Below are 15,484 nucleotides of genomic sequence, written 5' to 3'. Positions count from 1 at the left end.
GCCAAGCTATATTTCTGATCATCCCAACCATGCATGGGCTCGCTATTCATCAAGTGAGTTCTATATTTGTCGGTACATATTCCAGACTTTGAAAGGATCGCCAAAATTATACTGGTTGCAAACGCTGAGTGTGGAGACATAAAGCATACACATTAACAACTGAGTGACTTTCGTGCCCGGCATATTGGTTTCGTGCTCGGTACGCAGTGCCATACGTCTGTGCGTTTTTAACACAAATAAAATTTATGACGAGCATTTGCCAAAAATGGCAACTATATTTTGCGATATTTTTCAGTTGCATGGTTTGACACGATAGTATACACCATTGTACCGATGCAACACTCCCTGCATCAGTATCTTAATTTGCATGCCTCTGTGAAACAAGTCGGAGCAAGCCTTATAATTATGTTTCCTTTACGGATTAAACTCGGGTGTGAATGAGTTTAAGCCTTTTCCTGCAAGACAGTATCACTTCCCCATAAGCCAGGTCAGTGAAAAGCGGTATTGAGCCAAAACATGACGTATTTTCACCCACTTGGCTTGGTATATTATAGCATCTTTAGTCCCAAAAAAATCAAGTTTACAGTATTTATGTTTTCAACAGCCTTCAAAAGTACAGTATTATGTTAAAATACACCATATGGAATATGTTGTGTTTCATTAATTTGAACCATCTTGACCTGATTGTGAAATATGGACTTGGCAGGAAAAGGGTTAATATGCGAAGAAATTTAATTTGTTCACCATGTATCGTGATGTCGACATGTATATAACATGTTAACATATATGTAATTGATGTGTATAAATATATTAACACAGTACACATATATATGCATACATAAGTACACATGTATCAACATGTAGCCCTTATACTGTCAGACAATATCAGTTCACCGCCAGCAAGGTCAGTCATCAGCGGTATTGAGGCAAATATATACGATTTTTTCACCCAGGCTCGGCACGGTATCTTTTGCCAGGTTTAGTCAGTACAAGGATAATGTTCACAGCATCTACGTTTCAGATCCCTTCAATTGTTTTTGTCTCTCTTGAATGCACCGTATTGAACGTGTTGCGCTTCACTGCTGACAAATTAATTTGGCGGGATGGGGCACATAGACTATGTGTATATAAATACAAAAGATATAATTTATACATACTAACGTATAATGATTGCAGGATACATGAAAATAACGTGACACTGAGACATTATTACTTCGTACTTGAAGTAATTTGTGTTATTAGCATCGAACAATGTAATATCCCATAAGAATACTATACTTTTGGTGTATATATATAGAGAGAGAGACAGACAGACAGCATGCATATACAAAAGAAATTGAACCTTTCAACATAGACCCTCGATATATTTCTGTCTCTCCCTCTGTCTCTCTCTCTCTCTCTCTCTCTCTCTCTCTCTCTCTGTCCCCCTCTCCTCTCTCTCTCTCTCTCTCTCTCTCTCTCTCTCTCTCTCTCTCTCTCTCTCTCTCTCTCTCTCTCTCTCTCTCTCTCTATATATATATATATATATATATATATATAATATATATATATAATATATATATATATATATATATATATATATATATATATAAATATATATATATCAAATTCAAAGACAGCCGATTACCTTTCATTCCGCCTAAATTTAGTGTCTGCTGCTTGGTCGTTTTCGATCCAGCCACGACTCCAGGTGACTGCCTTTGTTCATCCAGTGCCGGAGCTGCCTTCTCTACCTGGCCGTTGGCCACCAGAACAGTGGCTTTGTCTTTCACGCCTTTAGTACGGACTGCCGGCTCCGGTTTCCCGTTGATCGCCTCACCGAGGAACTGATCGCGAGTCTTGGCGGCTCTGTCCCCCGGTCCCGGGAAGTTGCCTCCGCTGTCGATGATTGAATTGTGGTACCGAGCCGATAGCAGCAGCAAGGGAGTCATCACAAGAATAAAGACGATGATGAATAAACGATTGGTGCATCTTCGGCGCCAAGAGCGGGTTAATTTCGTGATTATACTGGCCATGCTCCGCTTGGCTTTTCGCCATACAGCGTCTCTTGTTGTAAATATCCTTCACCAAATGTCTGAATATGATTGCAAAAGCTAACGAAGTCGTTAAGGCAAATGTCACGTATTTCTACCTAATACTACACATACACGACTGCGTTCGTCACCTCAGCATTGGTGACGAAGATTTCACGGGCAAACGAGCGATTTCAACCACATGCCAGCGTATAGGCATCGTGACCAGTTCTAATCTTAGCTAATGTTGGAAACGGCAGGCTGCAGTGGTTCACGTGACAGCGACGCCGCTTACAAAGCAACGCACGCCACACACACAACGACGCTGAATATGTTATCGGAACGAGGAGGGGGAGAAATCACTGGATTTACCGTTACACAGACGCCGTTACCGTGTTCCAATCCTACATGATTGTTCCCTCACAAGCGCACACATATACGTACAGACGAACACAGATTATAGTCTCCTCTTTTTAAGCTTGTTCTGTTATGTCGGAAAACGGTCTCGCGCTCGGCGATCTCTTGCTGATCTCTGCGTGTGGGGCTTCCTTATCGTAGCCGACGTGACTCACCGGTGTGTATCGAGCACGACGTAAGACAAGACTCGACAGATCCGAGGTCGACAGCAGAACTACAGAATCTTCTTCACTCGGCGTCTCCCAACGATCGAAGGAGCACAACCTGTAAAACGATGCAAAAACATTACAATCGACGTATGTACGCCGTGACATGTACGAGTAGTACAGCTGTACACACGCAGTCAACGTTACGTTGTGTTGTGATCTACTCAGGTGAGCTGTGACAATGCAGCGGCGCAGTGAACGCTGCCCAGCTTTGACCGAGCTCACAATTTCATAATGAGATCACGTGACAGGGCGACCCGGAATTCAAAGAGGAGCTTTGACGCTGTCGTCTCCCTGCAAAATGCCCGGGAACTATATAAATGAACTCAACTCGGTGCTGTTGTGCAAATGTCATGGTTACCCTTAACATAAATGATGAATTAATAGTAAAGAGAAAATTGTCGCTAAATTTGGCTCAGAATGCACACTGATTTTTCAACGAAAACGTGTTGTTGTAACTATCAGTAAAGCGCTGCCGGACCCAACTTACCCTCGGAAAGTAAAATAACATTAAATTCATCAATACAAGGTCGCCTGTCGTGTCTAAATTGTCCAAACACCTAATTTCTTGACCTCTAAGACTAGAATATCAGAAAATGACAGCCCAAACACCGACCCTCGTTTTCTCAGGGGTCTATATAGCCTGAAGGCAGGGTACAGGTCGTCCTGTCTCGTGATCTCACTCCTTGACGTAGTTTGAAATAGTATGTGTGTGCGTAAAATTTGTAGAACGCCTTTGGATTCCCATTGAATTCTAATTCCGTTGAAGCAATGCGCTTCCCTTTAAATTCACCACGTAAGCTATCTTTTATCTTATAGACGTGATCCACTCATGGGTCTTGTGCATTTCTACCCGTGAAAGTGACTACTCCACGATCTTAGGAACTTTTTTCATGCGCAACGTGTCTCGAGTCGAGTGCTTGCGTTTGGTGGGCGGGTTCCCGTTTCCTTGTGGAATTGGTTAGTGTTTTGAATACTTGTTCTTTTGTGTTCTTAGCTGCCTCATTTATTTCCATTCTGTACAATTCATGTGAAACCGCAGAACCGGCAACGGGAGCCTACGTGTATTTGTGACTCAGGTGCGTCGATAAACCCTTGAATTTGCATGTGTATATGTATGTATTATATGTATGTACGCACGTATGCATGCAGTGTATGTATGTATGTATGTATGTATGTATGTATGTATGTATGTATGTATGTATGTATGTACATCTTATATACATGTATATTATATATATATATATATATATATATATATATATATATATATATATATATATATGGAGGGCACATTGTATACATTTTGTGTGTATATATATATATATATATTAAGTGCCGCGTCGAATATAAATTTTAATAATATGTCTTTTGTCATAGTGCTTTTTCAGGGTATCTCCTTTGACACCTATGTGCTTACATTCAAATGCATGGTGGGTTTCATAGAGTTATTTGGGTTTATATGCCCCATGTGTCAGCAGTAGTAAACCGAGTGAAAGTGTGGGGAAACAAAGGCAATACTGTCCCAGGCTGCATCATTGACAGTGATTGGGAGGGCTGCCTGCGGTATTTATCGGGGCGTTAAACTTCTGGTCATGTTGAGTTTGTTTTGTTTTGTTTTGTTGTTTTCGCGGTGTTGGGGGAGGGTGGTAAGAAATGTTTGATGTATTGAGGGAGGCATAATTACACAGACCAGTCTCAATTTGAAGCATGTGTACATTTTTCTGAGTTTGCACGCGGCTGCTCTGTGTATTGATCTTTTTTTATTATTTCTTGATACTTTGCAATTGAATAATCCATTTTCAATTGTCTGCATAAACGCAGTGTAGTATTTGTGACTTACCCTACTACCATCCTTGTGTAATAGTTTAATGCTACTCTAGACTGTTCAATTAAAGCTCTGATGAAGCTATCAGTACTTTTGATCGTTAGTATATACCTGCATTCATTTTGTTTTCAAACTGAAGATATTTAACAACCGGACACCCGATTTTGTTGTGCTTGTTGATTCTTTCCGTGAATTTACTGATATCCTTCATAAGTAAGGGTATCTTCTTTACTTTGTAACAATTTTGTTCCATATTGTTAGTTCATCTCTGTCAGGCCTGAAACCAACAGAGGACTAGATATTGGTCAGTTCCAAGAGGCATGCATGCTAGATTAGTAGTTTTGATCTCAACTTTCAGAATATACTTACAAAATTTAGTATGTATGCAGTTTTTTTTTCCCATTGATATGTGATATTAAACAAGTTAATAACTATTGTAAAATTCACTGTTACGTTTTTGACATATCAGTATCAATGTGTCGAACTATGACCAGGGTTAGGTCAGTTTTACGTGACCTCAGCGTCTCTGTGGGCTGAAGTTGAGCATGCACTTGGTATCTATTCAAATACCATAGTATTCTTTTTTATCTGTTCTGTCGGTGAGGAAGGGTATCGTACATTATGTTGACCCCTTTTTCATAAATGACGGTTTCGGGTTTCCGACCAATTAAATTCAACAACTTCTCAAATAGCGGAGCATAGATAAAAAACTGGCGAAAGAAAGACCCTTTGCACCAGTAACGTGTCAATACAACGCTCAACTTTTTTTTTCTTTTTTGTTATGTCTTAAATATTTCTTCTTTTATGCCACTTCACAGTAATCCTGTATAGAGCAAATATTATGTTTAAAAATATTACTCCGTACTGCACTAAACATATTAAATTCTCCACAGTTGATTTGGACCGGTGGGGACAAGTCTGTATGACCCGTTGACCACTTCGTGTATGTCATTAGATCAATGAAGATCATTAGATTTCCGTGACGTAATGTTACCACATAATGACAGCTTTTAAATGCTTCCCACGAATACAGAATTGTTTTTATGGGAAATGACCATCGTGATTTGCTCGTTCAACACAAGTTGAACTTTAGGAACATTTGTCATACAAATGATAAAAATCAAACTTACAACAGTGGATGTAATATTACGATTCCGAAATACAATTTTACAAGTTACAGGTTTCTGATTGAGAACTCTGTCGTAGCGAATGCCTGCTAAGTACCTTATGACAAAAAGTAACCTCTGCCACCGAGTTAGCGCCTAGCGAACACTCTGAGCTATGTCGAGGAGCAGTTATTAAAATTTCCTTCGGGGTGGGAGGGCGAACGCAGCCTAACCTTGGTGAATGAATGTATCAAGCATTTGTCCACCCAATCGATGGTGTTAAAAGAGAAAAGTATATTAAAACCCTACAGAAGTGGACGCAAAAATATCATTTTAACTTCGGATGACAGATATCGGGGGAATGTACAATGAAGGGCTGTGCCTGGACAAGAACATTCAACTTGACATAGATCATAGTGCTAGTAACCACGAAAAACCACCTGCAGCATGACTCATCGGGGGGGGGATTACGATCTGTTGAGGGTTGAAATCTTTGCGTTGAACTTTGTTCTGTCCAGTGAGATGTTTGGAAAAAAGATCATAAGTTCGTTCAACTTTAAACTCTTCAAGTATAGAAGTAATGTTTGGCAGCGCGTGGCTACTTGATTCGCGGTCACTCTGTGACCATGGTTTATTCATGGAGGTGCCTCCACGGTTGATTGTAGGCCTAATAAAATTCCTGGCAAGGCTATTCAATTGTATGATTGAGGTACCAAGTACCTCCATGATTGTATTGTCTGCCGTAGCTCTATGCAATTCTCCCTGTCCCACGATTTCGGTCTTCATATAGGCCCTATAGCCTACCAGGCGATTTTTGGATCCTGGGGCACGGCCGAGTCCTGCCGGTCAGTGACACAGTAAACCAGTTTCTGACAGTGAATGAGGAGATACTAGTTTGCTTGTGCCTCTATGATCATGACATGACGAAGAAAGCGAGTTTACCAGGGTTCTTTTTCACTGTTGGAAATCACAGATCGTATATACCTCCATGGTCCCATCCACCTACCGGCGCGGCGCGTGGAGTTTCAGTGTAGAGTAACGTAAACCACACCACATTGACAAGGCCAAGCGCCTGTGGCCCTACCTATATATAGCCTGGGTCGAGAAGGAATACGTGTGACAGGTGAACATTGAGTTCGAGGTAAAATGCGACAGCCCATTCATGGATGTGATCTATTTTTTTACATGTCATCAATAATATAGGCCTACAGACTGCTTCCGGAACATGTTTTTAGACTGCACAGACCTAAATATTGACTGACAATAGATATGAGAACCTAAAATCCTGTCGCAAACTAGATTGCTAGGAGCCTACGTTCATCGGCCGGGGTGTAACTAGGCAGTTGTAACCGCCCTACAATACACACAGTATATTGAGGAAACCATGTTTTCTGTGTAGTAAGCTTACAGGTGTGTGCTTTGGCTAGTTGTTATACACCGTTGAGGTCTCTTCCCACCTCTATGGTAGCGATCATGGACGTGGCACGTCATGGTAAGATCTGAATCGTGTACGTGTACACGCATGTATGCGGCGTTGGCTGTCAATCTGTTCATCGGTGCGTGTAGGCTATGCATGTACGTAAAAACGCACGTGTTTTACCTTATATCTGCATAAATGTTCTGTCAATATGTAAATTCACTATTTTGCTATCGTGCATGCTACCTGCACCTGTACCCCCACCTTGTCAACAAGCCGCCATGTTGCCTGTGCTCTACGCGCATGGGGCAAGCTGCAGCTGTGCGGGGACTCGGTGTGTGACGATCTGAAACGACGTACGTTATATTTACATTAGTGCAGAACAGGTTTTCAGTTAACCGAGACCCTACAAACCGTACAATAGTTTGTCATCCCGGTAGTTATAAACTCACCTGTCCCAGCAAGTCGTCAGTGGTCACCAACTTGGACTCGTTGATCACAGAATGCGACCTTCGACGCATGTAGAGAAGTGACTACGCTGAGCCAGTTAGCGGGTCGCGGTTGTCGTGACTCATGAACTGCATTATCATGCTAATTTGTGTTAAACATTATAAATACTCACTCAGCCAGACAATAGCAGTGGAGCCGGCAGACGACGTAACACTATGAAGCCGTTCATACACAGGCCATTGAAACGTCTCTGAAACGGTTCTGGGCCAACACTGACACAGAAAGTTATGTGTGGACACTCCGAAATGGTTCTGAAGCGTTTCAGATTTGAGACGGTTTAGTCGGCCCGACCAGAGCCGTTGTAGGGATTAACTCTATCCGCAAATCGCTGTGTGGACAGACTGAGCCGCTTCAGAAGCGTTTCAAACGCCCTCACGCGACAGGTATTTGTAACATAAAACAAACAACAACCAATATACAATATTCACTTTCGCCATGGCTGCCGAACACAGTACTACATCTCGCGGTATACTGGTCCGACGAAGAGATAAGCTTGCTACCAAAACCCTATCAATTCGACCAGAAAAATTCATTACGATTTGAAAAACGTCGAATTAATAGGAAATTAAAACTGCCGAAATAATTTAGTGGTCGAATTTAATTTGGAACGACGAGGATGAAATTTAAGCGAGACATTTTTGCCATGTTGAGACTGCTTCAAAGCATGGACTGTGAAATTTTGTGAGGTCGACAAATTTCGTAACAAAAAAACCTCAAACGCACGTTGGTGTCACATCAAAATCAAAGTGGCCGCGATTACAAACGGAACAATCTGTGAGACTGCCACCGGCCGCTCGACGGACGACACGTAAGTTGACATCGTGTGCCAGCCCTTGGAAATATATTGTAACTCCTTGACAGGCAGATGAGATAGTCTTATAGCGTTTGATGCATAGAAAGTTTGTAAAAATAATAAAAAATGACATCACCGATCATAAGAAACGTGGTGTTGAAGATAATAGTTTTTAAAAGAAGACTATGACGACCATATTTCTGTAAGTATTATCTAACTTTAGAAAACCAACATCTGAAGATTTACTTCCACCAACACTTTTGGATTTGTTCCACTCTTTATTATAAGATTAGTCGAATTTCTGGAAAGTAGGTGTACATTTTCGATGTCTGTGTATCGTCTACACCGAAGTCATATCCGAAAGAGTATAATCAGTTCGCGACCGCGTAAACCTCTCTCTCCCTCTCTCTCTCCGGCATTTCAATGATTTATATTGTCGACATTTATATATCAGTCTGAAGTTTCAGGTCACTGCTCATTGCAAGTAGTTGATGTCAATTTTTCCGTATCGGGCATGGTCTCTATCGTCACTCTAATTGTTAGTGTTTTCCTGTTATATTCCATATCAAACTCAAAACACAACGTGAACAACGCTGATAATATATTGCATATTTCGTATCGAAAACCGGTAAAGTTCGTAACTGGTGACATGTCACGCCCTGGAGAAAGTTCATCACCATCGATCGAATGTCCGTGGCGCTTTTTTTCCAAATAGACATATTGAAATGCACAGGGAACTTCGCGGTATGGAATTATATGAACTTTACCTTGAAGAAGGTCTGTGACTTTAAACTGGCCGTACAACCAACAATAAACATGGCGGAGCAATGATACCGATTTCAGAGACTTCGATTTTTTTTCATTGCGACCTCGACCGCTGGTGAGAGCGAGTCGTCTATTTTTTTCCCACTGGCTATTTGGCTTTGAATTTTCAATTGCCATCTTGCGCTAAGTTAAAGCTAAAAACAAGACGGGCGTTCTCTGTAAATCAATAAGCCTTTTGAATATGAAAAAATCGGACATCTGAACCTCAACACGCAGCTTGAAAGTTGTTCTCCGAATCAGGACAGGGACATCGGCCCGGGACATCGGTGAGGCCGGATTTCACGTAGTAGCTATGGAAACCGACGGCTCTGTCTATGGTTCGTTGTAAGAAACCATGCGATGTACGCTCCCTTGGGCCGTGGAATTTCGCCGTATCGCCTCTACAGACTACACCGTCTATTACCTAACCATGCTATAAACAATCACACGATAGTTCAGTAACATATATCTTCATTAATCTACCGATCATCCACCGTCGAACACTTCGAAAACAATGGTCGCGGTCACGGATTCAAGGACGTTCACAAGAAGAAATTATCAATAAGTGGCGCGCAGAATTATTTTTACTGGTTTTGAGAACTTCTAAAATAACTTGTAATCTGTATATCTTCACACATCGAACCGATATTGTATACCTATCACCGTCGAGAACCGATATTGTATACCTATCACCGTCGAAGTTTATGTCTTTCACTGTAGAGTTCTTTTTATCCAAAACACATATTCAGAAGAGTCCCACAGAGCAGTCAAATGAAAGGATAATTGCTTCAAGCGAATGAAATTGCACGAAAGAATGAAAATCAACAGCACACACACTGGACGTGATTTAAAACAATAGAGCTTGTGAATAGGACTATTTGAGTAAAAAGTGCCGTTTTTCTCGCAATTTTAGCAACTGTAACGACCCTTTATTCTTTAATACCTTTCCATAATTGAATTAAACTAGGTTTAGGGCTTATACACACAGTGTACACTGATGTACAGAACTTTAAAAAGTATTCTGCTGGTAACGAACAGGGGTTTACACTCTAATGGGCGCAGTAAAACAATGGTCACGTCCATAGATTCAAGGACGTTCACGGGGAGAGACACGATGGCAAATAGTGCAGTGTCGTAAAATTGCTTAGACTAGTTTTAAGAACTGTACAATATCTGGTCATCGGTGTACCGCTACCTGTGAATCGAAACGACCAGTGTAGACCTATAGCTTCGAAATTTTATGGGAGAGACACCACGACTGAGACCGACAGTAGCATAACAAACTATTCCCAATTGTTCGTCGTGTTTAATACAGACATCTCTGTAGGTGATTCTGGTTTCTCTTGAATCAAAAGTCCGACATTGACAAAATTGACATAAAATAAGTCCGAAAAGTTATGTTTTATTCAACTAACTGATTCATCTCCTTTGATATCCCCTATTAGCTACATGTAAACAGTCCGGAAAGACTGACATCGATGTCTCCCGGGCCCCCATTTCTTCACCGTTTTGCAAAACATCTCATCAGCCGGACGCATGGGCAATATCTTTGTTACGTTGGTCAAAACTAATGACAGTATAGGTCAGGATGTAACATCGGTCAAAGTAATATTGAATATGGAAGACGAAAATGCTTTCATTGATTGACAAAAATGAGAGGGAACGAGTCAGTAAATATCGAACCATAAAGGGGAGATCGAGACTGCCATCCCCCATGATTAATCAACTGGGAACAAAATATATATTTCGATCAACAGACTTACACAACCAGAGACAGCATTTTATTCAGCTGTAAAATAAGTCACCGCCTTTCCTATAATAACACCCCGTTTGCGTTTCGATCTACTCTGCTCTGTCTCCAATCGGTATGGCCGTCCGGGTTTCGCCTGCCGTACTGACTGATACATGATATTTTTTCATCGTTTGGCATAAAATACAGCATCTCTTTGGTGCACAAGGCAAATCAACGTTTAGAAGGAAAGTCACAGGAGGTTAGGATATTATATACCGTAGGTGAAATTAGAATGGAATGTTGAAGATGAAAAGACTTTTATCAGTCGACAAAAATTGCCATAAACCGAGAATTGAGATTGTCTATATGATTTATTAATTGGGAACAAAAATATTCGATTGAGTCATTAAGTTTGTGTTTGATTCGTTTTAAAATGTGTTCCTACATTCTTATCCGATTGTTTGTGTTAATAAAAATGTTTGTTTCGCCTCGGATATTTGTAGGGAAGTTTGGATTAGTGTGGACGGTAATGTTTTGTTTGTGTGAGGAAAGCTTATGGCGAGGCGAAACAAACATTTTTATTAACACAAACAATCGGATAAGAATGTAGGAACACAATTTAGAAACGAATAAAACACAAACTCGACACAAAAACATTTTGGATAGTTCGATGGGGAGCCTCTTTCACATTCTTTACAGCCAGTACGACGTCGTTCGTTTCAGCCATCTTGTTATGCAGTATGCTTGGCCATACACACCTTTTGAACTCGAGAGGGCGCATTAAGACGTCTTAAATATCAAAACAATGGCTTAATTTTGTGAGTATGGACACGAGCGGACCCAAACTATTAATCCCCTGTGTTTAAAATCACAAATAAAGTCGCTGAAACGTTTCAATTTTTGCCTGTATGAACGAAGTAACACTATGTCTCGTTTTGTACAAGGTCGGGGATTTGGTTTTTGTAGTGCGGCCATGTGCAAAAAAGTAATTCCCGGCGGTTTTAAAATTTCCGAAGATTCTGAGGATGTCAACACTACCGAGGCATCAGCTTCGTCCTCAGAGATCGATGGGTTCAACGTAAACTGACATACTGTAAGCTCTTTACAGATATTTTGTCCCCAAGTCGATTGACGTAAAATTTTACGTCCATGCCAGGTCTAAATTCAGTGAGTTCAACGCTGAGGTTTCTATTTCATCAAGGTTACAATAGCCTAGGTGGGGTAAAGTAACTTTGATTTCATGAATTTGCTCTGGTTGGTTTACCGTGGAGGATGCGCAGCGGAACGAGATGGTAGGGTTAGCCTATACGGCCAAGGTATACAGAAGTCAACGCACGGAGGGACTCAGCTGTGGTCGATCAGCGTCCGGTGGAACAAGTCCCCCTCTACCACCACCCCCTTCCCTCTGCCACCCCCTCTACCACCCCTTGCAAGATCCTGACATCAAGTAATCTGATATTTCTATCATTCATTTCAGCAGAAAACTGTTCACATTAATATGTGATCATCGCCATTTCATCATCATTCCACTCACTTCAACCCAAAGAGCGTGACAATTTGCTTTTCCTTCAGATGATTTATTTTCTACGATTAGAGTTACATCAGTTAGGCAGAGAATTTTGCCATACGGCAATTTTAAGTTTCAAATGTATGAATGGTTCAGGATCAAAATTTTTTATATTATTTATTCCCTCAACAAGGTAATGTACATGATTGCGAAATCATCATGTACCTAGATGTGTTTTAATGTTGGACAACGTAGTTTTCATTTTCGTGCCACCAAAGTTTGCAATTCATTACTTACTGAAATCAATCAAACAATGACCCATTTATAAAATGTAAATTGAAAGAGCATATCAAGTGAAAAGAAACGTGCCTTGGTGATTTACTTATTTATATGTGTGTAGTCTATTTTTTTCTGGGTGTATTTATGAGCCCCGATGAAAATCACTTTATCAGTAATTGAATTCGGCCCCTAAATAAATGAATAAATAAACAAACAATATACAGATTTTGTAACATTTGCCATGTATATGTTGAGAATCAAAGTCGCAATACTGGACAAAAAATGTGAGAAAAGAAACACATTTCATGTGGATCGCGAACTTGAACTATGTCGTCGCCACAGCGTACGAAGTAGCCCATTTTATTCTGTGAGCGATGAAAATATTGTTTACACTTTAGGGCCATACTTGACGAGTGTAGCATGCTAGCAGGGTACGCTTACCCCTTCCGGACACCTGGTACCACCACTTATGATTGTATTCGTGGTTCAAGGTGGTCCTTCATTTTCTTGTATATATATTTTTTTGATATTTTATGCTAAAGAACCTGGTAATTTATTACCTTTTATAATTCGGATTATTAAATTTGTTTTGACGTTATATTTGAACAATTCAACGAGCAAGTCAGAGTAATTCTTAATGTGAATGTACGCGCATGCGTTGGCGAAACGTATTGAGAGATTCGGAGGTTGGCTGACGAATGGTGTCGACTCTATGCTGCACCTTGACCCGATGGTACTTCGGGTGCTATTGTGCTACCTTCATACGTCTTGGGAAGCTTGTCGGAGTCACGATGATTAACAACGGAGGAACTGTTCTTAGGCGAGTTCATCTATTTTGACACAGCAAACCAAACTATAACCTTATTCATTTTGTCTGTTGACCTTTAAATTACATTAATAATAACACAATTTCAAGAGTTTCCAAGCTCATAGTTATGCAGCATAAATGAATGACTTTTTTAAGATTGTTACGGTCATCATCATGATCGCCTCGTTTATATATATATATATATATATATATATATATATATATATATATATATATATATATATATATATATATATATATATATTGCATATATATTGCATATACATATATTGATATATATATATATATATATATATATATATATATATATATTATATATTATATATATATATATAATGCAAATAATTAGGGTGGTGTCGGATATATATTTGAGTCGACTGAGCACAGCTTTCTGTTTTTCATGTCTCCTTCCCCTACTATAATATGTACAAAACTCCTTTCCGAAATTTGTATATATTTCTGGTTTCACATATATTGTTCTGTTTGTTTATTTATTGTTTATTTGTTTATCTACTATTTATTTGGTTGGCTTGTCTTATTCTTCGTACCATAGGGAAAGAAACACAAACTATACAATATGATGAAACCGAGACACAGAGCTCGAGTTCAAAAGCAAAATAAGCATTCAGAATAACCACGTGGGATTTTCTCCCAGTCGAAAGACAATCCTTAGTTCAACCTCAGGTCTTTGAATGTGAAATAAAGGATAAAATATTGAAAACATGAAGGTACTGCGACGTGCGTCCTTGCGATAGGAAGCTATATAGCTTGACTGAGGCGAGCGTACGACTGATGCCATGCCACTGTACAGGCGAGTTAAGTATTTGATTACTTTTTATGAAATATGAAATGTTAATAAATAATATTGACATGGTTATTTTATGACATGCCGAGAGTATGGTCGAAATTCCGATCGCTATTTTAACTATCATAACACCCGCTTTAAATAATAGCGCACCGTTTGTGTTTTCCTTCTGAAACAGTTTGTAGAGACTGGGCGAAGCATCGGAAAGCAGCCAAATCAAACACTTGACAAATGCCTAAACCAAACAGGATTTCGCCGAATTTTCCACTATGACATCTTCAATCTCAATACATTCAATTCATTTGCAATAGAATTGATAATCGCCATCATAAATGCATCGTTTGCCCTACCGTATCTTCTGCCAGTTAAAGCTGAAGTCTGCTGACAAGAACTGCTGATGTGCAGCGTGCTCGGAAGGTTATATCTGATTGGTCGATTGTCACTATTCACAGCAACTTAGGGAGTCTATTTGTATGATTCAGCAAGAATGTATACCGTCGCTAAAAGTCAATGTGGACCTTACACCTTGATACCTACCAGGATTTTTTAATCTCCTTTGGAAAGACAAAAACGTACATGTAGCATGTGGTGTGGTTGGCGCATTGTATAAACCTTTCCTCTGGTGGTTCTTCTGGGGAAGAACTGCCGTCTGTAAAAAGTTGAAATAAGATACCGAAATATCAGAAAACTGAAGAAACCAAGCGAATCTGTATTTTTCTAAGTCGTCTGCCATCCCGGTTTTTATCAATATTAACACAAAATATTTTGGGCGTTGCTATAAACACTGTCATTTAGCCGCCATAACATGACCCCAGGGGATTACTCCCGGATGTGGGAGAGAAATGAATGAACCTCTTTCTGATGCGGAACTCGTATGAGGATAGATAACGGACTGTACATTTTATCGCTCATACTGAATTGTTAACAACTTTGTAAGAAATACTCCCCGGGAGACTGTAATACATTTTGGTAATAAATATTGAAATAGCAATTGGTGCAATCGTATGGAGTCTTTTTTTAATGTCGATAAAGGCTTGGCGCTATCCCCTTTATTGCGAAGAAAGATTGATGATAATTAGAAAGGAGCCTTTCCTGACACTGTACAGTGCTACAAGTTTTCTATTTGTACATATACACAGTCAGCCTTGCATAGCAAAACAAATCCGGCATGTCTCACAAATGCAAATTTGACTCGTGCATATTTTGCGCATACAGGTATTTAAATTATTTATGTCAGAA

At 39.9% G+C, this 15,484-nt stretch overlaps 1 protein-coding gene across 1 annotated transcript in view; it reads right to left on the bottom strand.

The window, feature by feature from the left end:
- The window catches only part of LOC139145537 (sialate:O-sulfotransferase 2-like), a 50,181-nt gene extending 42,606 nt beyond the window's left edge, over positions 1–7,575 (bottom strand). Inside the window, exons 1-2 of the mRNA XM_070716767.1 lie at positions 7,439–7,575; positions 1,628–2,693 (exon numbers count right to left, since the gene is read on the bottom strand). Of these exons, the coding sequence (XP_070572868.1) occupies positions 1,628–2,015 (388 nt within the window). The 5' untranslated portion in view covers positions 2,016–2,693; positions 7,439–7,575. The remainder of the gene's footprint in view (positions 1–1,627; positions 2,694–7,438) is intronic.
- Positions 7,576–15,484: the final 7,909 nt, after the last annotated feature.

The sequence above is a fragment of the Ptychodera flava genome, chromosome 12 (genome assembly GCF_041260155.1).
Source record: "Ptychodera flava strain L36383 chromosome 12, AS_Pfla_20210202, whole genome shotgun sequence".
NCBI lineage: Eukaryota > Metazoa > Hemichordata > Enteropneusta > Ptychoderidae > Ptychodera > Ptychodera flava.
This window is presented reverse-complemented; position numbering and strand designations above follow the sequence as displayed.